At 29.8% G+C, this 21,543-nt stretch overlaps 1 protein-coding gene across 4 annotated transcripts in view; it reads left to right on the forward strand.

Annotated features, from left to right (window-relative positions):
* LOC118205810 (uncharacterized) overlaps positions 1–21,543 on the forward strand; it is a 145,103-nt gene that overhangs the window by 109,861 nt on the left and 13,699 nt on the right. For 3 of the 4 annotated variants that reach the window (XM_035378118.2, XM_035378097.2, XM_035378104.2), the window contains 5 exons: positions 1,058–4,769; positions 11,132–11,315; positions 11,455–11,577; positions 17,104–17,274; positions 18,774–18,906. In XM_035378118.2, coding sequence (XP_035234009.1) covers positions 1,058–4,769; positions 11,132–11,315; positions 11,455–11,577; positions 17,104–17,274; positions 18,774–18,906 — 4,323 coding nt within the window. Of the gene's footprint in view, positions 1–1,057; positions 4,770–11,131; positions 11,316–11,454; positions 11,578–17,103; positions 17,275–18,773; positions 18,907–19,051; positions 19,387–21,543 lie in introns of those variants that run through there. The other variant, XM_035378120.2, reaches the window with a different exon arrangement.

Here is a 21,543-nt window from a genome sequence, read left to right on the forward strand (position 1 = left end):
AAAGGCAATGCCATGGGCATTAAACTTCAGCCCACATTTCAGCAGTGATGGATGCCATTATTGCAGCTCCCACTACAGTTCCATAGAATTGCTTAAAATCAACTCCAGAAGTGCTGCCTAATCAATTCTTCACATTCAATCATCTTGTATTATTATCAGTCTATTCAACATTATTTTCATATTAATTCATGTAGATTAAATTCAGCAATGGATATTTCTTCGTGTTTAGCAGTACATCGCTACATTCTGATTTGATAACTATGTGATCTAGGAGCCTATTAATCTTAAACTCTTTTCTCTTCACTTTTATCTTTAGTGTTGCATGTTTGTTTAAAAAGTTATAATAATAAATAAATAAATACATGTAATATCTGTGTACTATCTGACTTAGTGGTCAACACATTAGACTTGTGATCATCAAGTCTGGGATCAAATCTTGCTATTGACTATTAATTTTCCCAAACTGTTTAAATACTGAAAAGTTTACTTTTCCCCCCTAAACTTTCTCAAGTCATGTTAACTTCTTATAATTCTCTGTAACGTCTATCATATATTATTTTCTAACTCTGTTTGCTGTTTTGCTGTGTTGTTTGGTACTTACACTTTAGTATTTCATGAAGGTATGATATGTAGATCATATATTTATCTTTAAATAGAACATATTCATGTCATATATGATATTGTGTTACAGTGGAAGATGTTTTACATATAAACCAGTATCACTTAAGTTAAATTATACATTCTTTTGAATATTAAAACCTTATTTTTGAATCTCCCCTAATATCTCTGTTGTTGCAGTATATTAAACTGCTGAAATGTCTTGCCTCTTTTATTACTAAGTAATAATAATAACAAGTAAAATTTTATCTTTCCTGATTTTGAAGCTATAGTTGTAGATTTATATTCATTATGATTGAAAATTAAATTTTGTCTTCTAAATTACACTTATATGTTCTATTCTATTAAATTAAAACACATTTTATTTGTTTTCTATGAAATAAGTGAAATTTAGTCATACTGATTAATAATTTTATTTATTTTTGTAAAACTTTTTTAGTGTTGAAGAAGGAGATATGTGTGCTGCATTTTCACCTAATTACAAGCAATATTATCGCTGTATTGTTTTGAAACGAATGAAAAACAGTTTTCTTGTTCAATATATTGATTATGGTAATGAAGAAGAAGTTACTGAATTACGTTCTTTACCTCCAGACTTATTTAAAAAATGCACCTACATTGTATGCCTCAAAAAACCAAATTCCTTGTCTGATAGTGATTTTGTAATGTATTTTTCAAAGGAGCATGAACTTCTTGTGAGAAGTGTGAACAAAGATGTCATTGAAATGTCATTCTCTTGTGGAGGTGAGCATCATTCCATGCTTTGTTTTCCTTGGTATCATATTGTAGATTCTGTAAGAGAGTCTGTTAACATTAGCAATTCGGAAGATAATAGTGCTAGAAGAAATATTAATCCATCTGAACACCCCCCAAGAAATAAGTCAGATGTGCAAGAAAAAGTTGTGAAGTGTTCTGAAAGTCCATTAAATATCTCTTCAAAGGAAAGCCCAAAAGGAGTACAGGTAAAGTCTCCATTGTCTACTGTTGGTCCCTTAAAAAATACCTCAATACCAAAAGAAGTTGAAGAAAACAGAACACTTCAATGTACTAAGTCTCCTCATTCTGTATCAAGAATCAAAAATCTTCCAGAAAAATCAGTATCTGCTGGTTGTAGATATGAAGTAAAAATTGTATGGATCAATACAGCCTCAGAACTTTTTGTTCAATTGGTAAGTGATGATGATGCTATAACTGCCTTAACCAAGGAATTGAATGAATACTGCAGTTCTGTTAAAATGAGTAAATATTTGCCTCAAAAAGGTGAAATAGTGTGCTGTAAATTTGCTCAAGATGGAAACTGGTATCGTGGCGTAGTGAAAAACAAAAATGGAGATAAATTCCTTGTATTCTTTGTTGATTTCGGTAATGAAGATTTAATTCCCGATTTTGATATATATCCTTTACCTCAGAAATTTGCTTGTCCAAAGTTCAGTATTTGTGTTTCGTTACATGAAATAAAAAATAAGGATTTAACACGACAATTACTTACTAAATTGCTAAATGAATGCTGGGATATGGAAGTAATAAATGCAGATACTATTCCTATTAATGTTATGGTTTATCAAGAAGATCGTTCATTAACTGATTTTATATGTATTAAAACAAGTGGTAAAGATCGAAGTTCGCTTCAGTTTAGAAAATTATATCCAAAAGTTTCTGAAGTTGTAATTTGTCATGCAGATGAAGAAAAGGTATATGTACAGCTTGTATCAGATTTAGAATCTATTCAAGAACTTAGTGAAAAATTGAATTCTATTTCTAAATCTTCGATATCTAATAAACCTGGTGTTAACAAGATATATTGTGGGTTGTTCACTGATGGTTTATGGTATCGTGTTTGTGTTGAAGAAGTTTTGGAGTCTGGTATTTGTAAAGTTAATTTTATTGATTATGGAAATTCTGAAGAAGTTTCTTTTAATGATTTGAGAGAATTGCCAGATGAATTGTTAGCTTATCCTGTATACTGTATTCCTGTTATTTTGAAAGATTTTGCCCAACATACATTAAAAATGGATGTTCCATATTTGGTAGAGAAAATTGGAGAAAAGGAGAACATTCCAGAGATAAAAATACCCACATCAAAACCAATTAAATTTCCACATATTTTCTCTTTTGAGAAACAGTGCTTAAAGGATGGAGTTAATGTTGTTGCATTTTGCCATATTGAAAAGGATGTATATTACTGTCATCTTGTATCTGATTTTGAAAGGTTAAAATTAATGTCTGAGAAGCTGCAAGATGTTTCTGAGTGTAAACGTATTTCTTTTACTCCGTCTGTTGGTAGTGTTGTTTGTGCTAAAAGTGTTGATGGTGCTTGGTATCGAGCATCTATATCTCAGGTTAACATTGGAAAAGACATTCATAAAGTAACCTTTATTGATTTTGGAAATACTGAAGTAGTTGATCAGGAAAACATGAGGCATATATGTGATGAAATGTGTAAGTATCCTATATTTTGTATACCATTGAAAATTAAAGATCTTAAAGGACTTTCACATTCTTGGATTTTAAGTAATGTGACATCTGTCAAAGCAGTTGGTATATTAGATAAACTTCAGCTTGTTGAAATAGTTCCTGTGCCATCAAATTTGTCTAAAGTATCGGTATTACAAACAGTTCCTGCCTCATTAAATTTACCTAAAGTATCAACACTACAAAAGCATGTATTGGCCAGAGATAATTCATCCAATATTACAGTCTGCTCTATGGAGAGTGATTCCATGTGTTATGTTCAGTTAGCTTCAGATCAAGGTAAAATTCAGGAATTGACCAGTAAATTAGAAAATGCCATAGAATTTGAAGATATATCCCAGAACTTAGAAGTTGGAGATGTTGTATGTGCAAAGTGTTCTGATAGTTTTTGGTACAGAGCTTCAATTCAGGAAATTAGTAAACATGAAAAGACGAGTAAAGTTTTTTTCCTAGATTATGGAAATTCAGAAACAGTGTCTTTAAATGAAATCAAAGTTCTTCCAACAGAACTTGCATCATATCCCATATTTTCTATTCCAGTTCAGTTTCGTGATATGACTGCTGTGATAGAAAACCTAACAGCAAACATAAGTACATTTCCTGTTGTTGTTGTTGAGGAGTCAGAGCAAAATATTCAAATTGTTGATGTCTATTCTAGAGATAAATATCCTCAAATTTTGTTTTCATCTTTGAATAAAGATCATTTATCATCAGAAGGAACTTGTGAAGTCATCTTCCAAAACTTTGATGGGGAATTTCATTATTTTAAGAAGTCTTGCATGCTTAAGAAACACGATGAAATGAATTTGTTAATACAGAATTCAACAAAAGAAAATGTTCATCTTGTTCCTTCTATTGATGAAGTACTGTTAGTAAAATGTAAAGATAATACATGGCAGCGTGGCTGTGTCATTGATGTCAACTCAGTTATTGGTGTTTTTAAAGTTTACTTGATTGATTTAGGTTTTACTGAAGATATTATGCTTTCTGATATGTGTTACTTACCAAAAGAATGCACTGTTTATCCAGCATTTTCAATTAAAATTGTGTTAGAAAACACAGATTCTTTAAAAAATCCTCTTTGTTTTGGGAAACAGTATATCTTAGAACTTTCTTGTAAAACAAAAGGACCAGTTCCTGTTGTCACAGTTTTTCAACCATATATGTTAACCTCTCTGAAGCGAAGAAAACTTCCTATTCATGTACCTCAAAAAGTTACATTTAGTCATATAGATAAAGATTTAGCGTTTTTGCAAGATTCTTCTGATTGTGAATTAATACTTGAAGTACAAAAGGAATTACAGAAATCCTCAGCCAGAAAAACTGTCACACATAAACTTATCATTGGTGAAATTGTTTGTGCGAAATCTGGTATCACCAATGAATGGTATCGTGGCTGTGTCGAAGAAATTATTTCTGAAGACACCTATAAAATCTTTTTTGTAGATTTTGGCAAAAGAGAAGTAGTATTAAAAGAAAATTTGGAGTGCTTTTTGGATATTTATGCTGCTTACCCTACACTATGTATTCCTGTAAATGTTTTGGATAAGATGTCCATCAGTAAGCCTCTAGAACTGAAGAAAATATATTCAGTATTAGCTGAAAATGAACCAAATTGTGATGTGCAAGATATCCATTTAATTACTTCATCAGAAGAGAAAACAGAAAAAATTGAAAAGGTATAACTTACAATGTTTTTATGTTTCTTTCTTTAAATTAATTTTAAAATTATGCTGATTATTATGTAATATGAGAGGTTGAATCTAATTTTTTTTTTTTTTTTTTTTTTTTTTTTTTATCTTTCCTTTTTTTGCTTTTTTTTTTTTTTAAAGAAAAATCTTTCAACCCCATCTATAAGTATTCTAACTGTATTTGATTCATGTAAAAACAGACTTTTCATATTAAATCTTGGTGCAAATTTCGAAATCCGAGCATTCTTTTTTTAAAAAAAAATCTTAGAATCCCATTTTATAATACTTTACTGTATTTTATTCATATAAAAACAGATTTTTATATTAAATAGTGGTACAAAGTCTAAAATTTGAATGTCCAATATCAAGAACAATCTAAAATCCAGACCTCCGGATTACTAGCAACCTTTTTTTAAAATGGTTTACGCTTGTGCATTTGATATTTTTCATAATTAAACATGTAAAGAATCCAGGTTCTTAATTTCACTTCAGCTCTGATGCCAGCCTGGCAAATCATTATTTATTATTTTTTGCTTTCACCATCGCATGAGTATCAACAAACTGCAGCTTGAGAAATAACGCATGTCTAAGCATTTATTATTATTAGCCCAAAAGGGCTATTAGTCTCAAAACAGCATTTTGCATTGAATCACTAGAAATGGCTGTATCACTTTTCAAATGGTTGGAGGCCACCAAATATTATCATCGTATATTATATTAAAAAAAATTAAATAATAAAGAATCTGCATATATTTTTCTCGCATTTTGGAAAAACAACAATATCTAGAGTCATCAAATTTTGAATAATGTAATCCTCCACATGAACATGGGCACTTGGAAGCCCGGATCTTGAATTTAGAATTTGTTTCATTAAATATTTTTTAAATTTTCAAACTCCAACTTTCAAATTCTCAAACTGCAGCTTGAGAAATAACGCATGCCTAAGCATTTATTATTATTAGCCCAAAAGGGCTATTAGTCTCAAAACAGCATTTTGCATTGAATCACTAGAAATGGCTGTATCACTTTTCAAATGGTTGGAGGCCACCAAATATTATCATCGTATATTATATTAAAAAAAAATAATAATAAAGAATCTGCATATATGTTTCTCGCATTTTGGAAAAACAACAATATCTAGAGTCATCAAATTTTGAATAATGTAGTCCTCCACATGAACATGGGCACTTGGAAGCCCGGATCTTGAATTTAGAATTTGTTTCATTAAATATTTTTTTAATTTTAACGAATTATTGAGAAACTCTGCAATTTCAAAGCGAGCAGCGGCAACACACTGTATGGGATTTTTTTTTTTTTTTTTTTTTTTTTTTTAAATCTCTAGTGCATGAAAGTGTCTATTGGAAATTCTAAAGGTATGCTGTTTTTAAATATTTTTATCCCAAATGCTTTTGTAACATGTAAAAAAACAGCCCTTTGTGCATAATATAAAATCTGAAAAATTTAAGATTTTTTATTACTATTTTTGTATTAGTTTTTGGAAACCAAAGAGCATAACTTTTATGATGACATTAAGCTTGATGATGATTATAGACTTCAGCTGATTCCGCTGTGAACTGTTAAGGGCATTGATGAGGAGAAATTTCTTTCCATATGAAAAAAATACGTTTTGTAAATGATAGTCATAGGCCAAAGGATTATATTTTTTGCTGTTTGAATTTAGAATAACTGATTTGTTATTAAGCCCAGGACCACTGCTAGAGCTGGTATAGCAGGATTTAGGGAATGCAAAATATTTAGAATTTATAGAGTACTGAGCAACAAAATTAAAGGATGGCAAAATTTTTAGAATTCAGGAAAGGCACTTGTTATAAAATTAACAAGCAAAGTGATGGCTAACTGAATTTTTGTACTTAATTAACAAAAAAGGTAAAGAGAACTTACCTATGTCTTATTGTTTAAATTAAACTTTTAGAATGACGAAAATAATAGTGATGCCAGATGCATAAAACATAATAATACAACAAAACAATGATGCCACTGAAACTGCACATAACATCAATTAAATGCTCGATTCTCAACAGCACTGGGTTCACAATTTAGGGTCAGAAAATTTTTTACAATGTAGGGAGATATATGGCAGCAGAATTTTGGCCCCACAGAGAGTGCACCAAGTCGCAAAATGTCTAGTGCTGGCCCTGAATAAACCTTAAGTATGTGTGAGAATTTATTTATGCAGGATTTGCATAAGTGGTATCTAGTTATAAATATTATAAATAACTAAATTAATGTAATTCAAGTTTAATTCCGTCAGTGTGCATTAGAAGAAAAACAAAAGTTAGCCAAATAACATGCCTTTAGTTGCTAATCTCATGCTACATTACTAGTAGTGTATAGCAAACGCTAGTTTTTATGATAGCCGCAAATATGAAGTTTTTTCACATGTCACAAATAAAAAGGAAAATTTTTCAATTAATAAAATTTATGGAGAAATAGTAATAAGTGAAGAATGATACAACAGAAGTTTTCCTTTGCAATGACAATTCCCCAATCATCAGTCAACTAATGAATGGCAAAATCTGCAGTACAGTTCTAAATCCAGAAAATATTGCTGTTAGTTGGCGAAAAAAGTGACAGAGAGGTTGTTTTGAGTGAAAATATTTCAATTGACAATTTAGTGGGAATTCTTGACTTGGCACTTGTAGAACTTGAACAATGGAATTTGTAACTGAACAAGAAATTATGTCTATCTATATAACTAAAGAGAAAGTATTGGAGCAAAAATCGAAGCAAATTGAACAACTTATGTTAAAAATTAAATTAAACAAATTATATGGAAAGAAATTATTAATAAAACAAATAAACTTTTTTTTGGGGGGGGGAGGGGGAGTAAATTTTTAATCTTTTAAGGTCTTAAATGCTTCATTATTTCAAAAATCACTATTTTCATATTTCTTCAATTTCTACATGTCGTCTTACTAAATTTAAACTGATGATTTAATATACAGAAAAATCCCAAATCCAGATTTATCAAAGTCCCAATGATATGGATCTTGGACTTAGCACTGTATTTGCTGCTTTATCCCAGTATTTTTTGCTTGGTAAATGACAGAAGAGAGAAACCCAAATATGACACTTTGCCACTTTCTCTTTAAAATGCCCTTCTGTAAAGTATTCTAATTTTATTTGTTTAAACAATTTATCACTAAATATGTTTAAATAATTTATTCCTTATCATTGAATATTTATGTGATAAAAATTTATTTATTTAGATTTACTGCATGATATGGTATTTTAAATGACTTAAAATTCTTAGCTATATCAAAGTTTATGTGAAGGTTATCTTATGTGTAAACTGTCCTTTTTTTTTAATAGTTTAAAAAATATAGGATTAGTTTCGATCAGTATGGCATTATGATATACATCTGGGACTAAAAGGAACAAAAATATTTTTATATAAAAAATTATCTTCCTGTTTCATAGAGCTGTCAGCTCTCTGATTATGCAGGGGCGTAGCTGGAAGGGGGCAAGGGGATATTTGTGTGCATGGCAAACTGATGTTACGAATGTTTAGAATGACATGTTTTCCCCTTGTGGTAAGCAAGAGGAAATTGCGAGATCTTCAGTTGTCCCCAGGCGCTGAAAACCTTACAGCTCTCTGATCATGCAAGGTCTTGGTTTTTCATCACATGTTGCATCAGGTTCTTCTATTTACAATAAAATTAATGTAAAATTCCTTACCTGCTGCATCTTCAGTGTTCACGACGCCAGGCTTCTAATAATCATGTTTTCAGTAAGAGTTTCTATTACTGCTAACAAGCCATCTTGTCTTTTAATTATTTATTGAAATAAAAAGCTAATATACACTATTTACAAGGTAGGTGATAATTATTTTAAGACAGTACATTTTTAGTTCTGAGTCTTTACGCTCCTCAGAGCGGTTCCAATCTCCACTGGTTCTCGGAACTTAATTACAGCAAAAGTAAAGGAAGAGATGCCCGCCACCTAGTGGCAAGAATGTGACATCACATCTTCCAACAGATCACTGAATCTCCCAGTTTTTAATTTGTAACATTTATTAATGAAGACTACAATGGAAAATGTTTCCCAATAATAAATGCAGTTTATTGAATTAATAAAAACCTCTACTGAGCATTCCTTCATTTGTACTGATTTTCAGTGTAATTTCCTTAAATTTTATTGAATTGAATTATCCTAATATACCATAGACATTTATAGAATGTTTTGTGAAGATAATCTTTAATACATAGTTTAATACATTAATTTGTATTAATTTTGTTTTAAACTATTATGTGGTTTATTACAAAGTTTATCCTCATGTGTACTAATTATTAATTTTATTTATTGTTTTAAAGCTTTCATTCCCTACTCAGAATATTTTCAGTATAAAGTGTAAGAAATAAAATTAAATTACCTGAAAATAAAATTTAGAGTACCTATTAAGTATTAGTATTTTTTGCATCAGAATTATAGTTTAATAATATTATTAGTTTAATAATTTGAACCATGCATTATAAAGTGAATTTAAGTCTAGAGTATTTTTGAAATAGCATCACTGCACAATGCAAAACCGAATGGAAACTCCCCATTTTTCATATTTTAAGGGTGACAATTGCTCACTTTCATTCAGGAAGATAAGTTCATGCTAACTATTATTATTAACAACTAGTGTAAAATATTTAACACTAGGAAAATAAGATTTGCTTTCTAATTCAAAGTTTTAAGATGTTTCGATACAGTAGCTTCACATTAAATTTAGAATAGTTTCTCACCAACGTATCCATATGTTTTGATATAATATCTTCTTGAGCATATGTAATAAGATTAAATAAAAGTAATGTTGGTACTAGTAACTTAATGACTTAAGTGCATGAAATTTGGCATAGTTAATGGGGAGAAAATAAAATTTAATAATTATAGTAATTTGAAATGGAGCATTTAAAATTGTGCAGTTTTGCCTTAAGAGAAAAGATATTTCTGAAACTTTCTATTTTTCTTTTTCTTATTAAAAAATTGTCTTGATCAAGTTCTAAGTAGCATTTTTTCTTTCATGTGCTAGAGTCAATAAGTTATGTCACATTACTGTTGTCTGCATTTTCGCTGACTGAACTTTTACATTTGTTACAGTTTTGTTTTTATTGCATTTTCCAGTTTGGCACTGTATGTGGAAATTTTGATTTCTCATCAGAAAGTATTGAACAGAGTGTGGCATGCATTTGATAGTCATATGGATATGTATTCATTGAAATCCTAGGAATTGTGTTTCTCAAAATTTCTTTGTACAGGAGTTGATTGCAGCTATTATTGAATATATATATTGTCCATCTGTGACTTCTAGCTTTTAATGAATAGTTTGTGTTTGTTACAGGTAGTTTGTTATATGTGATATTTTTTTGCATCATCTGTAATATCAACAGTTTGGTGAAGGTTGCTTAGAACTAATATACTTTTGTTGTCCTTGCACAGATAACTCAAAGTGCTATCAATAATGTTTATAAGCAGAAGTTAATTAAAGGGGGTGATTGGAATATTTCAAAGATTAGGAATTTTCACCTTTAATATTTCATTGTGCTGATTAAGCTAAAGTTTCTTAACTTTGTTTATCAGCAAGACCATATCGGAAGGGGGAGGAGAAAGGAATAAAAAGGTATCAGTGGTATCATTCTTTCATTTACTTCTAAATGGTTCCATGTGAAGTAAATAAATTTTAAAAGTGATTAAGTTTTCTAGTCTGTTGTTATCCTTTTCTAAATATAGGAAAGCACTTAGTGCATGTTTTCAGCTCTTGTCAACAGCAATCTAAAACTTAATTGCAAATATTTCAGGCATGTTGGTATGTCTGCTAAAATGGGCATCTTACTTCTGGAAATAGCTGTTTTATGCACAGTTATACTTTCCTTTTACTTGTGACAAGAAGTCAATTTTTTTAATGAACCTAAAGCAAAATATACATGACCAAACATGTTCCTTTATAATGTTTCAAATTTTATAGACTTTCTTCGATTCTTATGAACCTCTTTTTTGAAATGTTGAAATAGTTTTGAAAAATTAAATCATGTGGCAGTTAAACTGGATTATTGTATAATGCTAATTTTCATCAGGACATTGTAGTGAAATTAGGTACTGCCGAAGACATTACAATGCAATGTTGAAAAGAACATGCAAATTATTTGTAAGGCAGAAACCCGGTGTTGAATAACATTTATATAATAATATATTTATATAATTCTTGGATAACATTTATATAATAACATTTATATAAGTTAGTAAAATATAGTTTATTTATAGTCTTTAATTAGTTAGCAGATTGTGTTTGTTTTGCTGATTATATTTTGAAATTTTGGCGCTTAAACATTGGTAAAATTTTTTAGGAACCTCTAACCAGTGCTCCTAATTTGGCATGTATAAAAAATGCTGAGTGCAGTGTACAGAATGATGAAAAGTTCTTATTTAGTGAATGCAGATTTGCCGAGTTTTCTATTGGAGAGCAGGAAGTGGCCATATATACTATTGGAGATTGTAATGCCATATTTTGTAGTCCATATAATATCCAAAGTAAGTTGCTAACTGTGCATGTTTGTAAACAGATGTATTATTATTCAGTTTCAGCCTATTTTCATGAATACACATTATAAATTTTGATAATGTAGCCCATTCAAATATATCATCATCTAAGATTATGTACATTTTTCAGATTTGACAGCAAGTTCTGAATTAATAACTGCCATAACAGACTTTTGCCATAATTTATCATGTTCCTCTTATAATGGCAATCATCTACCAAAAGATGATGAAATGGTAATAGCAAACTTTCAAGGTATGTAGTGTATTTAGAATTCAGAGTTGTGTAATGCATGTATGGCTGTGGTTTTGTATGGGAGGAAAGCAGGAAAATCACATTTACCTTGTTAAAGTTAATAAATATATAGACAGATAAGCTAATAAGTTAACTTTTTTATTATTTGTAATCATCTATTTACATAAAATCGTATACAGAAGCATTTTCCAGCTCAGCAGAAGTGCCATGTGTGGTCAAGATTAAATATATTTACTTGAAAATTTGAATGTGATGAGGAATACAGTCAAAAGTCGTTAAGTCGGACACCCATAATCTGGAATGATCTATAATCCGGACCTCAAAGCTACAAACTTTCTGTGCATGCACATAGGCATTTACACATGCGCGTAAAACCTTTACGGCTGCACGTGTGCACATGCACATAATACGTTTACGCATGCGCGTTAAATGTATAACGGACGGTATAAGCTAAAATTATCAATTTCAGTTAATGTTGCAGATTGCGTTGTTCCTTAATCTTCAAATTGGATCCGGCTTATTATTTTTTGCAGACTGTTAGAGCAATTTTATAAAAGTAAGCTTGAACTTCCGATTATGTCAAATAGAATTTCCGATGCTGGAGTTCCCAAAGGATCTACAAAATGAAAGTATGTTTCGATGTCCATCAAACAAAAAGTGGAATTGCTGCAAAAAATGGATAAAGGCATGAAGAAAGTGACAGAGAGGTTAGTGAAAACGAAAAAATTTCGATTGACAAGTTAGTCGGTATTTTCGGCACAGCAATTACAGGACTTGAACAGCGGAACTTTGTAACTGGACAAGAAATTATGTCTGTTTATACAGAATTAAAGAAAAAGTATTAGCACATAAAACAAAGCAACTTAAACAACTTACATTGAAAGAAATGTTTAATTAAGTAAACAAATAAATATTAAGCTTTTTTTTTTTTTTTTTTTTTTTGCAAATTTTGATACCCGTTAGATCATAATTGTTCTTTATTTCATAAATTACGGTTTCATATTTTTAATTTTATAATTTCTGCATGCCATCTTACCAGATTTAAACTGATGATCTAAATCCGGAATCGTGAAGTCCCGACAAGTCCGGATTAACGACTTTTGACTGTATATACAGAAATATGTCGTATGTCAAAAGTTTGCAACTTGATGTGCAACTGTAAATATGAAATTATGTGTGTTGAAATATTTCTTTATTTGGCACATAAGGTATTTAAATATAGCAAAGCATGCAAGGGCTGCCTATCTAAGGGAAAGGAGGACTCTTTAAGGGACACTGACTCATAGTTACATCAGTCATGAAGAAAACATGAAAACTAACTAGTATACAGTCAGCATTGAGGACTCTTTAAGGGACACTGACTCATAGTTACATCAGTCATGAAGAAAACATGAAAACTAACTAGTATACAGTCAGCATTTTCGACTGAGATGAAACCTGAATAGAACTCCTACCATTCAGCAGTCTTAGCTGATTGGCTACTGCTAGGGGCAATGTTATTGGGAACAGATACTGTTGTATGAAATATAACATGCTTTTTGAATGTGTATTTAAAATAATGCATCTAATTTTCATTTAAGTTATATCTGTTTATTTCTTAACATAAAAATTCCGATATGTGCTAAATTACTTTACTAGAAATATATAATGAATGCACAGAAAATAGATTTACACATGCCCAAAATAAAAAATATATAAAGTATATATAAGTATTTATGCATATACTTTTATGAAATATGTATTTCTTTCTAATTAGTAAGTAAATATTTATTAAATTACTTATAAATGTATTCATAGACTTCTGTCATTTTTACTGTAAAGAAATCTAGTTATTAAATATATCATATAACTAAAATTTAATTGTAAACGAATTATTTAAGCAAGAATTGTTGGTATTGGGAAAAATGTGTTGAAAAGAGAAGTATATGAGATGCATACTTTAGGAAGTAGTAAAGTAAAACACGTATTATTGAATACAAGGCTCAGAAAAAGTTTATAATAAGTATTAAAATAATTATTTCCTTACATTTTATGATAATTCAGTTATAAGTTTTAAAGAATATTAATAAATCTCCTCCCAAAATCCTCTTAGAAAGTAAAGTACATGGAAATCAGCTGCAAAATTTTAACTATTAAAATAAAAGATGCTTTGATTTGAAATAAACAAAACATAGTATCCAATACAGAATGACTATGATTTTTGATTTAAAAAATACCTCAGAAAGCTGAAAATCATTTTGTATATGAGAAAGTATTTCAGAAAGTTGCCCTGTAAATAGAAAAGAAATAACAGATGATTTTAATATTAATAATATAATAAACTTTGATTTTAATTTTTGTAATCATTAACTAAATCATCTTAAAATTTCTTTCTAATGGGGTTTGCAAAAACTTATTTTATTCAAATTAAAATTGTTCTGAGTGCAAGAAAAGTGATAGCATTTAATTTCGTAAAGAATGGAATGTTTAAAATGTATTTTTTCTCATAGTTAGGACTCTGAAATACTTTAGAAAAAGAAAATTCAAAAATGCATACATTTATATTTATGATTTATAAATTTTAATTACAAAATTTTTACCTCCGGCATGCTAGATCTACATATCTTAATGTTAAACCACTGAATGTTTTAACCCTTTCATGCCGATTGTCAAGCATATGTGCCAGCAAGAAAAGCAGTCATTTCCTGGACAGCACATTGGTGTGCCTGAGTGGTTTCTCGTTCACCTCTGGCCAGCACACATTTATGCCAGTGTCTTGGAACATTTTAAAAACTATAACTTTTGCCACAAGATGGCATTCCATGTCCATAGGATTTGAGATGCATGTAGATTTGACCTTGTATTCAAAATGAAACAAATAGGGCTGACCCCTTTAACTTGGCACATGATATAAACATTTGCATTTATAATATCCTTCCGTTTTTTTTTTTTTTTTTTTTTTTTTTTTTTTTTTATTGACTTTGACTTTGTAGGGTCTTTTAGGGTTACAGTGTGGAGTTTTGTTACATTTTGTGTTGCTATCAGATATATTTCCCGTTCCTCCCTTTTTGTTTTGGAAAGCCTTGACTCCAGTTTATTATGGCGAGAAAGCATTTTTTATCAAGCTATATACGCATAGTAAATGAGCCAATGAATGACACAGATGAGCGTGATGATTCATTTTCTAAAATGATATTTCTAGTGATTATGATACAGGCGTTTGTCAGAGGTTGAACTCTCTGAGTGCTTGCCTTCCGCGAAAGATTTTACTTCTTGTAAATAGTATTTCTTGAACTTTTTAAAATTGATTTTGAAGTTTGTTAATGTGTTTTGTCAATTAAAACTTCGGAATAATTTGAATAGCTCATCCAAAAATTATTTTTAAAGTAAGCAATTTTTAGTATGTTTTCATGTAAAGAAAAAAACACTATTAAATGTTAATTTTAACATATATGATAGCTTAGGTAATAATCTAAAATGGTACCAAAAAGTATGACATTACAACTTAAACTTTCTTTTAATGTTTTCCCCCGTAAAGTTAGGCCTAGCAATGCGAAACCCCCTATCCTGTGGGAGCATTACTTTCGACTCTCCTCTATCCCGATGGAATGTCTGAAACAAAGGCATGGCGTCTCAAAAGGATTAAAAAACAAGGGGGAGCAGTGGTACTGCATCAAGAGATTACAATGGAAACTGGTTAGAGCTTTTCCTTTCCTTTCTTCCTCTGAAAATGGAAGTTACTTTAATCCTTTAACGGTTGTGATTTAAGGAGTTCTTTCTTCAGAAATATGTACATCAGTTGTAAATTTATAACGAGATGAGCTCGTTGATGACCTTCCAAATATTAATATAAAAATAATTAAACAATTATAGAAGTTAGAAATGATAGGAAAAAAATGGTATTAATAAATTCAGAAAATAACCTAAAATAAAAAAATAAAATCCTACAAAGAAATTCACGCTATGGTTAAATTATTTCCTTTTTTATGATCTCTCATGTTGCATGAATGAAAATATATACTTCATTTTTGGAACTATACAGTTTTGTTGGAGTAACATGACACAACCTTTTCTCATACTATATTTTTATACATAAATAACATCTTAAAAATTCAGTTGCTTAATAATGAAAGTTCTAAACAATTTTGAATCAAAAATCTACTTTTCAAATTTAAAGCAATAAATAATAAAAGTTGCTTGGAAACATGAATTAAGAGAATTATTATATACTGCAATATAATAATTATTTTGCATAAAATTGGATACATAAGATCCCTGAATATTGGCATTTCAACATGGATTCCAGTTTCTTAGTAATAAGTTGACTTCTTGTGGTTTTTCTGTGTGCGTTATGTAAAACCTGGATAGTTCCTCCCAGAAACTATTTCTGCTTAGCCATCAATGATACAATAATTCGGTGCATTTACATAATTATTATTCTGTTCCATCCTATCTTGTAAAAGTCATCTCATAAGACAGTGTCATGATCATGAATATTCAGAACATTCCTAAATACTCAGAACTCCTCTAGCTGAACAGTAGAGTGATAGATCATTGGCTAAACAGTCAGCTTGTTGCCATAGAGTTGTCGATAACATGTAATAACCTCTTTAGCCAATCATTTTTGTTACTAAATTTATTATTATTTAAGAAATACAGGCGTCTTAAATGTTATTGAGTTTCTCTTTCTAACATGTTTGATCCATCATATAACCTGTTTTCTTGGATCAGAAGTCCATTTCTTGGGATCCAAGCAATAAATTAATTCAAAGAAACTGCAAAGATTTTGATGGAATTATAACTGGGGCATTCATAATAAATCATCTTTGCAATTAAATGTTTGGTTGCATATAAAATCGAATTTCGCACATACAGTGAAAGGCATTATCACTTCGAAGTGATACGACAAATATCTTCGAAAGAAACCGAGGAAATGAATAATTAGATTAGCAGCATGTGAATGATCAAGGTAGTGCAGTTTGACTATGAGAGACTATTGTCCAGACAGGAAAATGGTTAGTGACGATGATAAAGGGTCTGAATCCCAAGGAAGGCATCAATGTTTGTAAATATAGAATATCCTTCCAGTATGGGGGCACTCAAAATATACAGCTCGACAGGTTGGTGGTATGGAATAGGGTTGAGGGACCCTCAGACCCATTCCTCAAAATGCTTTCCTTTAAAATTGGACACTAGTGAACGATATTGCAGCATTATGATGCAGAATTACTGGAGTCATAATATCCCACCCCTGACGTAATGTTGACCAACACATGGATAGAATTGGAATATCACCAGGATATCCTTCAGGCAACGAAAGAATCACATGTAGAAATTTATTAATTGTGTACACAAAAACCTGAATATGTTACATTCAAGATAAAAAGTATTTGTCTGTGTAATATTTTATGCCTTATTGATATTTGGAATCAGAGAAAGAATTTTGGTATACCATGTATATTAACAAACATAAATTTAAGTTTTTAATGTTAAGAAATTGTAGAATAATTATTAATTATTCAAGGAATGATAATTTTTTATTTTTAGAAGATAATCTGTGGTACAGAGCTGTTGTAATTGATAGTACATCTCATCCTTATTATGAAGTGTTTTTTGTGGACTATGGAAATTCTGAGTTGCTTCATTTAGACAGATTAAGAAAAATGGAAAAACAGTTTATGTCTTTGGAAGTGCAAGCTCATCTGTGTTCTTTAAAAGGTGGGTGTTTAACATAATCTACACATTTAAAATAGTTTACATTAGCAGTATTGATAACTGAATTTTTATGAAATCTAATGCCAAAATAATTTTAAGTGAGTAGTGTAAAAGTGCACATTACATTTAACCTCAAAGTGATATTTGGAGTCTTAACTTTTTTTTTTTAGTTTACATGATAAATGAGAAGATTTTAAATCTATTTCAATCACATATTAAAATTTGTATTTATTTTATTTCACTTTAAAATATTTGCAGAATTGAAATTATTCTGCCATATGTGTAGATATATATGTGAATGTGTGTTCATTTATAATTCATAAAAGTGTAATTTTCAAATGTAACATTCTTCAAATTATTGCTGAACTGAATTAACTTCTAATGTGAGTTAGAATAATCCACCAAATAACTATTATTGGAGGTGTTAAGACAACAAGAATCAATGTAATATTCTTAAATTTACTGGACGAGTTTTGAAGGTTTAAATATAGAACCTTCTTCAGCTGCAAAAGTCTTCCAAAAGGTTCTATATTTAAGCATTCGAAACTTGTCATGCAAATTTATGAATATTATATTGGTTTTTGTTGACTTAAAACCTCCAAAAAATGTTATAAATGTTTAAGTTTTTATTATTATAATATAAATTATTTTGAGTAACAGCTTACTTTTTAAATTCTCATCAGTAAAAGAAATGTTAAAAAAAAATCACTTAGTTTTTATATAGTTCTGTGAGCCTGAGATCTGTTAGACTAATACAAAATAAAATGCATTTTAGTAAATGATCATCATTATTCACATCCACATTCATTTTTACCATAATTCTAATTGAATAACTTATATCATTTCCATTAATAGTGAAAAGTGGTTTTCATCTTAAATATATGAGTTATTGGTTAAATCACTGTTGTCTTAGTGACATCTTCAAAATTAATTTTTTCAACTCTTCTGTACTGCTAGTTGTAATTTTTTTATTATTATTTACAGGTAGTTACAAAATAATTGCTTTACTTTTTAACCAAAATATTAATCGTTTTGAAATTTAGACATGTGACTTAAAATATTATATGAATTTGTTACGTATGAAGTCATCTTAGATGTGATATCTCTTAAAAAGTGATGTTGGATAATGAAGAGTGCTTTGTAAAAAAAACTTATATTTAATGCATTAAATTACCCAATATTAATGAACCAACTTTTCTAGTATCTATAATCTTAGTATTTTTATGATAAGCATCGATAAGTAACTTTATGTATTTAAGTGCTAAATTATTCTGCTGTGTCTAATAACAGCCTAAACAAATATTATCAGAAATATTCAAGAATTTTTATATTTTACTACTGTTATAATTTTGTGAATTTCTCAACTTTTTCCCCCTGTAATTAATGATATTTTATATATAAATATGGCAAGAATGTGTTTGTCATATAATTCGAAAAGTTTTGTCTGCTAATTAAAAACTTTTCAGTAATAGTTTAATTAATTAAATGTTTTTAAATTTTAGGCTTTATTGTTCCTGACGAGAATAGATCAAAAGTTATAGAAGAGCTAAAAGCATTCCTTATATTTTCTCTACAAGAGCCTTTAAATGCATCTGTAAAGTTTAATGAAGGAATGTATGAAATCCATATACCAAGGTAAATTTTTTGTGTGATATTTTAAATATTTTCATGTATGCAAATTTATTTTATTTATATTGCAAATTAAAAAATTACAGAATAATAATTTTAATTTTTAAGTTATAAATAGTACTTTTAAACCTATCTTGGTATTTTCTTACAGGATTACAAGCCATTTGATACAAAAAAAATTGGTCATACCTATGCAGTGACAGCACCCTATTTTTTTGTTAGTCTTGTAATATATTTAAATCTGTTAAGGAAAATGTACAGATTATACACCACTTTATTTCTCTAAAGTACTTGATTATGGAAAAGGAGATGCATGTATAATAAAATGCTTTTGTATTATGCATATCAATAACTGACGTCTTAGCTTTTATACTTAAATGTTTGTAGTATTTTTAAGCCTGTGTATAAAAATATCCTTTTTGATGAATTTTAATTTTTTTAAAAGTCTGCTTGGATTTAATAGTAAAAAATTTCAGTTAAAATGTTTTCCATCTTTTAAGTTTTGTATTTTTAGTATGATTCACATAATATTTATGGTAATCTGAAGATTATTAAAAAAATAGAAGTTACTTCCAGATTGAAGAGGCATTGTGAATATAAATTTTACATGACTCTATAAAAGGAAGAAACTCCAGTCTTTCAACATAAGTAAACATTTTGATATTAAAAATTTTAGTTTGTCAGGTATTGTCAAGAATAATAAAAATGGAGGAGGTACATGTCTCACTTATGTGTCAAATTTTGCAAAGGCAGGCATAATAGTTTACTGTGTGTTTCATGATATTTTAGGGAAAATTATTGCAATTCTTCAATCAAGAAATATAATATAAAGCATTATTCAATAAACTAGAGTTTAAGGAACAATTTGAAAATTAACACTCAGTGAACAGGTGAAAATGTATCAGATACATGCTGTAGCACAGATGTTATAATTGCCCATTTTCTATAGCTTTACATTGCATTACCATACACAATCATTTGGAGACCACTCCACAGGCAGCACTGCTTATGAATGAATCATAATGATTTTATTGGCATACATGCAGGTGGAAGAAAACTGGCTATGAACATTCTGTATAGCATGGATGACTCTTTTCCATGTTAGCTTTTTACTTGACGAACAGAAATCTCTCATACGTTCATCTGATAAATTGTCTCCTGAAAATTTTGCACACCCTTCATAAGTTGTTTAAGTAAGCTCACATAAGTTCTCATAACATCACTCATGTTATGAGAAGTCTATTCCCAAGCACAAGTTATTTCAAAAGCACATTACAGCTGTGCTGTGCAAATGCATGAGGAATACATAAAATGAAACTTTTTGTGATTGAAAAAGCAAAGAAGCCTTGATCATTTAAAGGGCCTGAAATGAAAAATCTCTTTATATATCTTCATTTAACAGGGTTGCCACTCTACCTGGAAAACTAAAAAGTCAGGGAATTGCGTGAGCAGCTGCCATAGAGCCAATTTTCCCAGCTCCAATCAGATAGTCTTTTAAAAAGGCAAGTTTTCAGTAACTTTGTTTTCCAGTAACCTCGAGAATTGCATGTGTATGAATTGAACGAAAGAAAATACCTTCCCGTTCTCATATAAAAAAACTGTTTAATCCTAGTAATGGTACACACAGGATTTGGCTGGTGGTTCCCAAGCATTTTTGACCCATGGACTGCTTATAACTTGTTTAAAATAAAATTAATGACTTGGATGAAATGTTAGGAGTGTATTTATGTTCAACTCGATGTTTGTGAGTAGCAACCACAAATCCCCACGATCACTAATTTATAGTGTTTCTTTTTTTTTTTTTTTTTTTTTTTTTTTTTTTTTTGTGTGTGTGTGTGTGTGTATGATAAGGTTCATATTGGCACTGAATCCACATTCTACTAAACAGGAAGACCAGGAAGCAGTCACCAACTTCTGTACAATAACCCATAATGCTGGATATAAAACTGTGATCTGTTTCTGGGACCAGAATACATAATATCCTTGTTCAAACTTTTTTTCTTTAGTTCCTCATTTGTGGATATTTCAATAAGCTACTTCTGTTTTAGTCTGGATTCATCTGTGTTTGAGATTTGAGTTTGTCCATGCGCAAAACGATTCAAAGCCCAGTCGGGAATATCCAAGTGAAAAATGTCTTCAAATCTTTGGTTCAGGTCTGCATGAAGAAACGTTAGGTGTTGTTGCAAATTTTCATCTCTATTTTGCAGTTTTGAAAGATTTGGAAACTGAGAATTAGTCACCTTGTACTTTCAAATTAGTTTCGTTAAATCTGGCAAATAAATCAGTCATATAGACTATGTGATTTTTGAGTTAAATTGTGTTGCAAATCATTGTCTTTGCTTTCCAGGAATTCCAATACTGAATCAATAACCGCATAAAATAAATTTTAGACATGCACTTTTAGATAACCAACATACTTCTATGTGAAGTAGTTAATAATTGTAGTCTTTGTCATTTTCCAAAGAAAGTTGAGTAAATAATCTCTCACTGAAGTCATTCCTTTTGATTTTATTAACATAATCTAATGATCCATGCACTGAGATTTTTTTAGACTAATTGATGTTGATGAATGACACAGTATACTGAAAATGTATTTGATACAGCTTGTTTTAAGTATGCCCGAAAGCCTCGGTATCTTCCTAC

Source organism: Stegodyphus dumicola, chromosome 3 (genome assembly GCF_044657685.1).
Source record: "Stegodyphus dumicola isolate Sdum_Otavi_A_Nest chromosome 3, ASM4465768v1".
Taxonomy (NCBI): Eukaryota; Metazoa; Arthropoda; class Arachnida; order Araneae; family Eresidae; genus Stegodyphus; species Stegodyphus dumicola.